Below are 12910 nucleotides of genomic sequence, written 5' to 3'. Positions count from 1 at the left end.
CAGAGAAATTCCCATTTTCCTGAGGAAAATTCCCAGTTTTCCAGGAGAAATCCCTGATTTTCCAGGAGAAATTCCCAGTTTCCAGCAGAAATTCCCATTTTCCCCCAGAAAATTCCCAGTTTCCAGCAGAAATTCCCATTTTCCCCCAGAAAATTCCCAGTTTCCCCATTTTCCCGGGAGAAATTCCCTGATTTTCCCGGGAGAAATTCCCGCTTTTCCAGAGAAATTCCCATTTTCCCCCAGAAAATTCCCACTTTTCCCCCAGAAAATTCCCACTTTTCCCATTTTCCCGAGGAAAATTCCCAGATTTCCAGGAAAATTCCCATTTTCCCGCAGAAAATTCCCATTTTCCCCGAGGAAATTCCCTGATTTTTCTGGGAGAAATTCCCTGATTTTCCAGCAGAAATTCCCATTTTCCCCCAGAAAATTCCCGCTTTTTCCAGGAAAATCTCTCCACATTTTATTTTCATCGAGCGACCAAAGGGAAAAACCAAAAACCCTGGGGAATTCCCGGGAATTGCGGGATTTTTCCCGGGATTTCAGCAGAAGACTTTCTCCAGGTAGGCGTTGAGGAAGATCCCGTGGGGATCCAGCTTTTCCCGGATGGCGCAGAATTTCGGGAATTCCGGGTACATCAGCTCCAGCTCCTTCCGGGTGCAGCTGTGAGCCTGCGGCGGGGAAAAAAAAATTCCAGGAGAATTCCCCGATTTTCCCAAAAGCTGGGAATTTTTTCCCATTTTTCCCATGTTTTTCTTATTTTAGGGATGTTTTACCCCGTGCCTCAGTTTCCCTCTGGAAAAATCCTTCCCGTTTTCCGGGATTTGGGATCGATTTCCTGTTAAAATTCCCAATTTTTCCCAAAATCTGGGATTTTTTTCCCATTTTTTCCTTATTTTAGGGATGTTTTTCCCGTGCCTCAGTTTCCCTCTGGAAAATCCCTCCTCTTTTCCAGGATTTGGGATCGATTTCCTGTTAAAATTCCCAATTTTCCCAAAATCTGGGAATTTTCCCCATTTTTCCCATGTTTTTCTTATTTTAGGGATGTTTTTCCCGTGCCTCAGTTTCCCTCGGGAAATTTCCGTCCAATTCTCGGGATTTGGGATCGATTTCCTGTTAAGAGTCCCGATTTTTCCCAAAATCTGGGATTTTTTCCCATTTTTCCCATGTTTTTCTTATTTTAGGGATGTTTTACCCCCGTGCCTCAGTTTCCCTCTGGAAATTTCTGCCCAATTCCCGGGATTTGGGATCGATTTCCCGTTAAAATTCCCAATTTTCCCAAAATCTGGGAATGCTCAGGAGGGAATTTTTCCCATTTTTCCCTTATTTTAGGGATGTTTTTTCCCGTGCCTCAGTTTCCCTCGGGAAATTCCCTCCCAATTCCCGGGATTTGGGATCGATTTCCTGTTAAAATTCCCAATTTTCCCAAAATCTGGGATTTTTTCCCATTTTTTCCTTATTTTAGGGATGTTTTACCCCCGTGCCTCAATTTCCCTCTGGAAAATCCCTCCCAATTCCCGGGATTTGGGATCGATTTCCATCCAAAATTCCCAATTTTTCCCAAAATCTGGGATTTTTTCCCATTTTTTCCTTATTTTAGGGATGTTTTACCCCGTGCCTCAGTTTCCCTCTGGAAATTTCCTCCCAATTCCCGGGATTTGGGATCGATTTCCATGGAAAAGTTCCCAATTTTTCCCAAAATCTGGGAATTTTTTTTCCCGTTTTTTTTTTTCTTATTTTTTAGGAATATTTTACCCCCGTGCCTCAGTTTCCCTCTGGAAATTTCCGTCCAATTCTCGGGATTTGGGATCGATTTCCTGTTAAGATTCCCGATTTTCCCAAAATCTGGGATTTTTTTCCCATTTTTTCCTTATTTTAAGGATGTTTTTCCCGTGCCTCAGTTTCCCTCGGGAAATTTCTGCCCAATTCCCGGGATTTGGGATCGATTTCCATGGAAAAATTCCCAATTTTCCCAAAATCTGGGAATTTTTTTTCCCCCTTTTTTTTTTCTTATTTTTTAGGAATATTTTACCCCCGTGCCTCAGTTTCCCTCGGGAAATTCCCTCCCAATTCCTGGGATTTGGGATCGATTTCCTGTTAAGATTCCCGATTTTTCCCAAAATCTGGGATTTTTTCCCATTTTTTTCTTATTTTAGGGATGTTTTACCCCGTGCCTCAGTTTCCCTCTGGAAAATCCCTCCCAATTCCCGGGATTTGGGATCGATTTCCATCCAAAATTCCCAATTTTTCCCAAAATCTGGGATTTTTTCCCATTTTTTCCTTATTTTAAGGATGTTTTTCCCGTGCCTCAGTTTCCCTCTGGAAATTTCCTCCCAATTCCCGGGATTTGGGATCGATTTCCATGGAAAAATTCCCAATTTTTCCAAAATCTGGGATTTTTTTTCCCCCCCTTTTTTTTTCTTATTTTTTAGGAATATTTTACCCCCGTGCCTCAGTTTCCCTCGGGAAATTCCCTCCCAATTCCCGGGATTTGGGATCATTTCCCATCCAAAATTCCCAATTTTCCCAAAATCTGGGAATGTTCTGGAGGGAATTTTCCCCATTTTTTTCTCATTTTAGGGATCTTTTCCCCGTGCCTCAGTTTCCCTCTGGAAATTTCCTCCCAATTCCCGGGATTTGGTATCGATTTCCTGTTAAGATTCCCGATTTTTCCCAAAATCTGGGAATTTTGCCCATTTTCCCCATTTTTTTCTTATTTTTAGGGATGTTTTACCCCCGTGCCTCAGTTTCCCTCTGGAAAATCCCTCCCAATTCCTGGGATTTGGGATCGATTTCCATGGAAAAATTCCCAATTTTCCCCCAATCTGGGAATGTTCTGGAGGGAATTTTCCCCATTTTTTTTCTCATTTTAGGGATTTTTTTCCTTTGCCTCAGTTTCCCTCTGGAAATTTCCTCCCAATTCCCGGGATTTGGGATCGATTTCCTGTTAAAATTCCCAATTTTTCCCAAAATCTGGGATTTTTTCCCATTTTTTCCTTATTTTAGGGATGTTTTACCCCCGTGCCTCAGTTTCCCTCTGGAAAAATCCCTCCCGTTTTCCGGGATCAGGATCATTTTCCATGGAAAAATCCCAATTTTCCCAAGTCTGGGAATGCTCGGGAGGGAATTTTTCCCGTTTTTTCCTTATTTTAGGGATGTTTTACCCCCGTGCCTCAGTTTCCCTCTGGAAAAATCCTTCCCAATTCCCGGGATTTCCTGTTAAAATTCCTGAAAAAGAAAATATAAAAAAAAAATGGGGAAAATTCCTTCTGGAGCATTCCCAGAGTTTGGGAAAAATTGGGAATTTTCCCATGGAAATCGATCCCAATCCTTGAAAAACAGGAGGGATTTTCCAGAGGGAAACTGAGGCACGGGGTTAAAAAAAAAAATCCCGAAAATAAGAAAATAAAACGGGAAAAAAAGTTCCTTCGTGAACATTCCCAGATTTTGGGAAAAATTGGGAATTTTCATGGAAATCGATCCCAAATCCCGGGAATTGGGAGGGATTTTCCAGAGGGAAACTGAGGCACGGGAAAGGGGATCCCCAAAAAAACCCCCCCAAGAATTCGGGAAAAATTCCATCCTGAAAATTCCCAAATTTGGGATTTTCCCGTGGAAATCGATCCCAATCCTGGGAAAAAGGGAGGGATTTTTTCCGGAGGGAAACTGAGGCACGGGAAGGCGATTCCGATTTTCCCGGGGCAATTCCCATTTTTCCGGGGAAAATTCCTGATTTTCAGGGGGAAAAAATCCCAATTTTTTTGAGGAAAATTCCCATTTTTTTGGGGGGAGAAATTCCTGATTTTCAGGGGAAAAAATCTCCCGGAAGAAATTCCCGGTTTTCTGGGGAAAATTCCCATTTTTTCCTGCACAAATTCCCGTTTTCCTGGGATAAATCCGCGTTTCCCCGGGATAATTCCCAATTTCCCAGGATAATCCCAATTTTCCCAAAATCTGGGAATGCTCAGGAAAGCATTTTTCCCATTTTTTATCTTTTTTTTTCCCCAAAATCCCTTTCCCGTGCCTCAGTTTCCCTCTGGAAAAACCCCATTTTCTGGGATTGGGATCGTTTTCCATCCAAAATTCCCAATTTTCCCAAATCTGGGAATACTCAGGAAGGAATTTTTCCCTTTTTTTTTTTTTCCCCTGGGATCCCATTCCCTTTCCCGTGCCTCAGTTTCCCTTTGGAAAATAATCCCTCCTTCCATTTCCAGGGATTTGCATCAATCCCAGTTTTCCCGGGATAATTCCCGGTGTTTCCCGATCCATTCCCGGTTTTCCCGATCCATTCCCGGTGTTTCCCTGATCCATTCCCGGTTTTCCCGATCCATTCCTGGTGTTCCCGACCCATTCCCGGTTTTTGTGGCCCATTCCCGGTGTTTCCTGATCCATTCCCGGTGTTTCTGGTTCCATTCCCGGTTTTCCCCATCCATTCCTGGTTTTTCCCAATCCATTCCCGATGTTTCCCTGATCCATTCCTGGTGTTTTCCTGGTGCCATTCCTGGTTTTCCCGATCCATTCCCGGTGTTTTTCCTGGCTCATTCCCAGTTTTTCTGGGCCATTCCCGGTGTTCCTTGACCCATTCCCAGTTTTTCCCAGCCCATTCCCGGTGTTTCCCGATCCATTCCTGGTTTTCCCGTGCCATTCCCGGTGTTTTTCCCGGTGCCATTCCCGGTTTTTGTGGCCCATTCCCGGTGTTTTTCCTGGCTCATTCCCGGTGTTTCACAGCCCATTCCCGGTGTTTCCGGTGCTATTCCCAGTGTTTTTCCCGGCTCATTCCTGTTTCTTCCGGCCAATTCCCAGTGTTTCCCGATCCATTCCTGGTGTTTCCCGATCCATTCCCGGTGTTTCCCTGATCCATTCCCGGTGTTTCCCGATCCATTCCCGGTGTTTCTGGTTCCATTCCCGGTTTTCCCCATCCATTCCCGGTTTTCCCGATCCATTCCCGGTGTTTCCTGATCCATTCCCGGTGTTTCCCTGATCCATTCCTGGTTTTCCTGTGCCATTCCCGGTGTTTTTCCCGGCTCATTCCTGGTTTTCCCATCCCATTCCTGGTGTTTTTCCCATCCCATTCCCGGTGTTTTTCCCATCCCATTCCCGGTGTTTTTCCTGATCCATTCCCAGTTTTTCCCAGCCCATTCCCAGTTTTCTCAGTTCATTCCTGGTTTTTCCCGTGCCATTCCCAGTATTTCTTCTGGCTCATTCCCGATTTTTCTGGGCTATTCCCGGTGTTTTCCCGATCCATTCCTGGTTTTCCCGTGCCATTCTCGGTGTTTCCCAATCCATTCCTGGTTTTCCCGTGTCATTCCCGGTGTTTCCCGATCCATTCCTGGTTTTCCCGTGCCATTCCCGGTGTTTCCCAGACCCATTCCCGGTGTTCCCTGATCCATTCCCGGTGTTTTTCCCGGTGCCATTCCCGGGTTTTGTGGCCCATTCCCGGTGTTTTTCCTGGCTCATTCCCAGTTTTTCTGGGCCATTCCCGGTGTTCCTTGACCCATTCCTGGTTTTTCCCAGCCCATTCCCGGTGTTTCCCGATCCATTCCTGGTGTTCCCTGATCCACTCCTGATGATTCCTGATCCATTCACGGTTTTCCCGACTCATTCCCGGTGTTTCACAGCCCATTCCCGGTGTTTCCTGATCCATTCCAGGTGTTCTCTTGTCTCTTTCCCGGTGTTTTTCCCAGCCCATTCCAGGTGTTTCCCGATCCATTCCCGGTGTTTCCCGATCCATTCCCGGTGTTACCTGATCCATTCCTGGTTTTCCCGTGCCATTCCCGGTGTTCCCTGATCCATTCCCAGTGTTTCCCTGACCCATTCCCGGTGTTTCTGGTTCCATTCCTGGTTTTTCTCAGCCCATTCCCGGTTTTCCCCATCCATTCCCGGTTTTCCTGATCCATTCCCGGTGTTTTTCCTGGCTCATTCCCAGTTTTTCTGGGCCATTCCCGGTGTTCCTTGATCCATTCCCGGTTTTTCCCAGCCCATTCCCGGTGTTTCCCGATCCATTCCTGGTTTTCCCGTGCCATTCCCGGTGTTTTTCCCGACCCATTCCCGGTGTTTCCCGATCCATTCCCGGTGGTTTTCCCGGTGCCATTCCCGGTTTTTGTGGCCCATTCCCGGTGTTTTTCCTGGCTCATTCCCGGTGTTTCACAGCCCATTCCTGGTGTTTCCGGTGCTATTCCCAGTTTTTCCCGGCTCATTCCCAGTTTTTCCGGCCCATTCCCGGTGTTTCCCAGACCCATTCCCGGTGTTTCCCGATCCATTCCCGGTGTTCCCCTGGCCCATTCCCGGTTTTCCTGTGCCATACCCAGTGTTTCCCGATCCATTCCCAGTGTTTCCTGATCCATTCCTGGTTTTCCTGTGCCATTCCCGGTGTTTTTCCCGGCTCATTCCTGGTTTTCCCATCCCATTCCTGGTGTTTTTCCCATCCCATTCCCGGTGTTTTTCCCATCCCATTCCCGGTGTTTTTCCTGATCCATTCCCGGTTTTTCCCAGCCCATTCCCAGTTTTCTCAGTTCATTCCTGGTTTTTCCCGTGCCATTCCCAGTATTTCTTCTGGCTCATTCCCGATTTTTCTGGGCTATTCCCGGTGTTTTCCCAATCCATTCCTGGTTTTCCCGTGTCATTCCCGGTGTTTCCCAATCCATTCCTGGTTTTCCCGTGCCATTCCCGGTGTTTCCCTGATCCATTCCTGGTTTTCCTGTGCCATTCCCGGTGTTTCCCGATCCATTCCCGGTGTTTCTGGTTCCATTCCCGGTTTTCCCCATCCATTCCTGGTTTTTCCCAATCCATTCCCGATGTTTCCCTGATCCATTCCTGGTGTTTTCCTGGTGCCATTCCCGGTTTTCCCGATCCATTCCCGGTGTTTTTCCTGGCTCATTCCCAGTTTTTCTGGGCCATTCCCGGTGTTCCTTGACCCATTCCCGGTTTTTCCCAGCCCATTCCTGGTGTTCCCTGATCCACTCCTGATGATTCCTGATCCATTCCCGGTTTTTCCGACTCATTCCCAGTGTTTCACAGCCCATTCCCGGTGTTTCCTGATCCATTCCAGGTGTTCTCTTGTCTCTTTCCCGGTGTTTTTCCCAGCCCATTCCAGGTGTTTCCCGATCCATTCCCGGTGTTACCTGATCCATTCCTGGTTTTCCCGTGCCATTCCCGGTGTTCCCTGATCCATTCCCAGTGTTTCCCTGACCCATTCCCGGTGTTTCTGGTTCCATTCCTGGTTTTTCTCAGCCCATTCCCGGTTTTCCCCATCCATTCCCGGTTTTCCTGATCCATTCCCGGTGTTTTTCCTGGCTCATTCCCAATTTTTCTGGGCCATTCCCGGTGTTCCTTGATCCATTCCCGGTTTTTCCCAGCCCATTCCCGGTGTTTCCCGATCCATTCCTGGTTTTCCCGTGCCATTCCCGGTGTTTTTCCTGATCCATTCCCGGTGTTTCCCGATCCATTCCCGGTTTTCCCAGTGCCATTCCCGGTTTTTGTGGCCCATTCCCGGTGTTTTTCCTGGCTCATTCCCGGTGTTTCCCGATCCATTTCCGGTGTTTCTGATGCCATTCCCGGTGTTCCCCTGGCTCATTCCCAGTTTTCCCAGCCCATTCCCGGTTTTCCTGTGCCATTCCCGGTGTTTCCTGATCCATTCCTGGTGTTTCCCTGATCCATTCCCGGTTTTCCCGATCCATTCCCGGTGTTTTTCCCAGCCCATTCCCGGTGTTTTTCCCAGCTCATTCCCGATCTTTCTGGTTCCATTCCCAGTTTTTCCCTGCCCATTCCCAGTTTTTCCGGCCCATTCCCGGTGTTTCCCGATCCATTCCCGGTGTTTTCCAGCCCATTCCCAGTGTTTTTCCTGGCTCATTCCCGGTCTTTCTGGTTCCATTCCCGGTGTTTTTCCCAGCCCATTCCCGGTTTTCCCGTGCCATTCCCAGTCTTTTGGTTCCATTCCCAGTTTTTCCCAGCCCATTCCCAGTTTTCCCGGCCCATTCCCGGTTTTCCCAATTCATTCCTGGTGTTTCCCGGCCCATTCCTGGTGTTTTTCCTGGCTCATTCCCGGTGTTTCCCAATCCATTCCTGGTGTTTTTCCCGGCTCATTCCCAGTCTTTTGGTTCCATTCCCAGTTTTTCCCAGCCCATTCCCGGTTTTCCCAGCCCATTCCCGGTTTTCCCGGCCCATTCCCGGTTTTTTTCCCCCGGTACCTTGGCCCAGTGGGGTCTCCCTCCGTGTTTCCTCATGATTCCCTCGTAGAGTTCCCAGTACCGGAACCTCGGGATGTCCTTCCCGTAGGGCCTGGAACGCGCCCGATCCCGGCCGGGGTCAGCCCCGGAATCCCGGGAATCCAACACCCCAAACCTCCCCTAACCGGGGTTCGGGATCCCGGGAATTCTGCCGGGAATGGGGGACCCCGATCCGGATTTGGGATCTCGGGATCGGGAATGGGGTCCCCAATCTGGATCCCTGCTCTTCCCAGGGATTTGGGATCCTGGGACTGGAATGATCCCACCGGGAATGGGGTCTCTGATCCGGAATTGGGATCTCGGGATCGGGAATGGGGGGCCCTGACCCGGATCCCTCCCCTTCCTGGGGATTTGGGATCCCGGGAATTCCGCTGGGAATGGGGGACCCCAATCCGGATTTGGGATCCCGGGATCAGGATCCAGAGGGATCTCCATGCTCAGATTCCCAGTGGGAATGGGGTCTCCTCTTCCCAGGGATTTGGGATCCCGGGATTGGGAATGGGGCCCCTTTTTTTCCAGGGATTTGGGATCTTGGAATTTGGACAGTCCCACTGGGAATGGGGTCTCTGATCCGGAATTGGGATCTCGGGATTGGGAATGGGGGACCTGACCCGGATCCCTGCCCTTCCTGGGGATTTGGGATCCCGGGAATTCCGCTGGGAATGGGGGATCCCGATCCGGATTTGGGATCCCGGGAATTCTGCCGGGAATGGGGGACCCCGATCCGGATTTGGGATCCCGGGATCGGGATCCAGAGGGATCTCCATGCCCAGATTCCCAGTGGGAATGGGGTCTCCTCTTCCCAGGGATTTGGGATCCCGGGTTTGGGAATGGGGCCCCTGATCCGGATCCCTCTTTTTTCCAGGGATTTGGGATTCGGGATCAGGAATGGGGGCCCCCATCTGGATTTGGGATCCCGGGATCGGGAATGGGGTCCCTTTTTTCCCGGGGATTTGGGATCCTGGGAATTCTGCCGGGAATGGGGTCCCCAATCTGGATCCCTGCTCTTCCCAGGGATTTGGGATTCCTGGATCTGGGAATGGGTCCCAGATCTGGATTTGGGATCCCAGGATTGGGGATGCGGATCCTGACCCGGATCCCTCTCTTTCCAGGGATTTGGGATCTTGGAATTTGGACAGTCCCACTGGGAATGGGGTCCCGGATCTGGATTTGGGATCCGTGGATCGGGAATGGGGTCCCTGATCCGGATCCCTCCCCTTCCCGGGGATTTGGGATCCTGGGATTCCCACCAGGAATGGGGTCCCTGATCCGGATCCGTCTTTCTCCAGGGATTTGGGATCTCGGGATCGGGAATGGGGGCCCTGACCCGGATCCCTCCCCTTCCCGGGGATTTGGGATCCCGGGAATTCCGCTGGGAATGGGGGATCCCGACCTGGATTTGGGATCCCAGGATTGGGAATGGGGTCCTGGATCTGGATTTGGTATTCCCGGATCTGGAATGGGGTCTCTGATCCCGATTTGGGATCTCGGGATCGGGAATGGGGGCCCTGATCCGTATCCCTCCCCTTCCCGGGGATTTGGGATCCTGGGAATTCTGCTGGGAATGGGGGACCCCGATCCGGATTTGGGATCCCGGGATTGGGAATGGGGTCCTGGATCTGGATTTGGTATTCCCGGATCTGGAATGGGGTCTCTGATCCTGATTTGGGATCTCGGGATCGGGAATGGGGGGCCCTGACCCGGATCCCTCCCCTTCCTGGGGATTTGGGATCCCGGGAATTCCGCTGGGAATGGGGGATCCCAATCCGGATTTGGGATCCTGGGAATTCTTCTGGGAATAGGGTCTCTGATCCTGACTTAGGATCTCGGGATCGGGAATGGGGGCCCTGACCCGGATCCCTCCCCTTCCCGGGGATTTGGGATCCCGGGAATTCCGCTGGGAATGGGGGATCCTGATCCGGATTTGGGATCCCGGGATCAGGATCCAGAGGGATCTCCATGCTCAGATTCCCAGTGGGAATGGGGTCTCCTCTTCCCAGGGATTTAGGATCCTGGGACTGGGAATGGGGTCCCTTTTTTCCCAGGGATTTGGGATCTTGGAATTTGGACAGTCCCACTGGGAATGGGGTCTCTGATCCGGATATGGGATCTCGGGATCAGGAACGGGGTCCTGGATCTGGATTTGGGATTCCCGGATCTGGAATGGGGCCCTTGATCTGGTTCCCGCTTTTTTCCAGGGATTTGGGATCCTGGGACTGGGATGATCCCACTGGGAATGGGGTCTCTGATCCGGAATTGGGATCTCGGGATCGGGAATGGGGGCCCTGACCTGGATCCCTCCCCTTCCCGGGGATTTGGGATCCTGGGAATTCCGCTGGGAATGGGGGATCCCGATCCGGATTTGGGATCTCGGGATCGGGATCCAGAGGGATCTCCATGCTCAGATTCCCAGTGGGAATGGGGTCTCCTCTTCCCAGGGATTTAGGATCCTGGGAGTGGGAATGGGGTCCCTTTTTTTCCAGGGATTTGGGATCCTGGGACTGGGACGATCCCACTGGGAATGGGGTCTCTGATCCGGATTTGGGATCCTGGGATCGGGAATGGGGTCCTGATCTGGATCCCTGCCCTTCCCAGGGATTTGGAAGCCCGGGATTGGGAATGGGTCCCCTGATCTGGATCCCTGCTCTTCCCGGGGATTTGGGATTCCTGGATCTGGGAATGGGTCCCAGATCTGGATTTGGGATCCCAGGATTGGGGATGCGGATCCTGACCCGGATCCCTCTCTTTCCAGGGATTTGGGATCTTGGAATTTGGACAGTCCCGCTGGGAATGGGGTCCCGGATCTGGATTTGGGATCCGTGGATCGGGAATGGGGTCCCCAGTCTGGATCCCTCCCCTTCCCGGCGATTTGGGATCCTGGGATTCCCACCGGGAATGGGGTCCCTGATCCGGATCCATCTTTCTCCAGGGATTTGGGATCTCGGGATTGGGAATGGGGTCCCTGATCCGGATCCCTCTTTTTCCAGGGATTTGGGATCTCGGGATTGGGAATGGGGTCCCGGATCTGGATTTGGGATCTCGGGATCAGGAATGGGGTCCCTGATGCGGATCCCTCCCCTTCCCGGGGATTTGGGATCTGAAGGGATCCCTGTGCCCAGATTCCCACTGGGAATGGTGTCCCCTCTTCCCATGGATTCCCCCCCCTCCCCCATCCTGGGAATTCTGGGGTAGAGGAGATTCCAGGAAAAGCCCTGGGATGAGTTTTCCTCCTGGAATTTCACCCCCCCCCCCCACCATTCCCAACCTTTCCTTCCCCCCGGAACACCCCAAATAATCCCAGATTACCCCAAATTATCCCGAATAATCCAGATTATCCCAAATTATCCCAAATAATCCCAGATTACCCCAAATTATCCCAGATCATCCCAAATTATCCTAAATTATCTCAAATTATCCCAAATAATCCCAGATTACCCCAAATTATCCCAAATTATCCCAGATTACCCCAAATTATCCCAGATTACCCCAAATTATCCCAAATAATCCCAGATTACCCCAAATTATCCCGAATTATCCCAGATTACCCCAAATTATCCTGGACTATCCCAGATTATCCTAGATCATCCCAAATTATCCGAAATTATCTCAAATTATTATCTCAAATTATCCCAGATAATCCCAAATAATCCCAAATTATCCTAAATTATCTCCGATTATCCCAGATTATCCCAAATAATCCCAAATAATTCAGATTATCCCAAATTATCCTGGACTATCCCAGATCATCCCAAATTATCCGAAATTATCTCAAATTATCTCAAATTATCCCAGATAATCCCAAATTATCCTAAATTATCTCTGATTATCCCAGATTATTCCAGATTATCTCAGATTATCCCAAATAACACCCGATTATCCCAGATAATCCTGAATTATCCTAAATTATCCCAGATAATCCCGAATTATCCCCAAATTATCCCAAATTATCTCAGATTATCCCAGATTATCCCCAAATTTTCCAGAATTATCCCAGATTGTCCCAGATTGTCCCAAATTATCCCAGATTACCCTGAATTATCCCAAATAATCCCAGATTATCCCCAAATTATCCCAAATTATCCTGAATAATCCCAAATGTTCCCAAATTATCCTGAATTATCCCAGATTACCCCAAATCATCCCCAAATTATCCCAAATTTTTCTGAATTATCCCTGATCATCCCAGATTATCCCAGATTATCCTGGACTATCCCAGATTATCCTGAATTATCCCAGATTATCCCAGATTATCCCAAATTTTCCCACCCCCATCATCCTCAGGATCCCCCCCCCCCCCCCACCAAAACATCCCGAAAAAAAAACCCGGGAAAAATTCCCGCCGGGAGAAATTCCCGGGATGCGGCGGAGCCGGGCTGGGAAAAGGGAGAAGGGTTGGGAATTCCCTGGGAAAAGGGTTGGGAATTCCCGGGAAAAGGGTTGGGAATTCCCTGAGAAAAGGGTTGGGAATTCCCTCGGAAAAGGGAAAAGGGTTGGGAATTCCCTGGGAAAAGGGTTGGGAATTCCCAGGAAAAGGGTTGGGAATTCCCTCGGAAAAGGGAAAAGGGTTGGGAATTCCTGGGAAAATGGGGTTGGGAATTCCTGGGAAAAGGGGGTGGGAATTCCCTGGGAAAAGGGTTGGGAATTCATGGGAAAAGGGGGGTTGGGAATTCCCTGGGAAAAGGGGGTTG

The 12910-nt window shown here is 49.8% G+C and overlaps 1 protein-coding gene across 1 annotated transcript in view; it reads right to left on the bottom strand.

Moving 5' to 3' along the window:
• Positions 1-390: 390 nt before the first annotated feature.
• Positions 391-12910, bottom strand: part of LOC111927479 (L-gulonolactone oxidase-like) — a 42793-nt gene continuing 30273 nt past the window's right edge. Inside the window, exons 11-12 of the mRNA XM_086875397.1 lie at positions 8184-8274; positions 391-668 (exon numbers count right to left, since the gene is read on the bottom strand). Coding sequence (XP_086731523.1) covers positions 540-668; positions 8184-8274 — 220 coding nt within the window. The 3' untranslated portion in view covers positions 391-539. The remainder of the gene's footprint in view (positions 669-8183; positions 8275-12910) is intronic.

Source organism: Cyanistes caeruleus, chromosome 2 (genome assembly GCF_971803275.1).
Source record: "Cyanistes caeruleus chromosome 2, bCyaCae1.hap1.1, whole genome shotgun sequence".
NCBI lineage: Eukaryota > Metazoa > Chordata > Aves > Passeriformes > Paridae > Cyanistes > Cyanistes caeruleus.
Note: the sequence above shows the minus strand (reverse complement) of the source record. Positions and strands in the feature narration are given on the sequence as shown.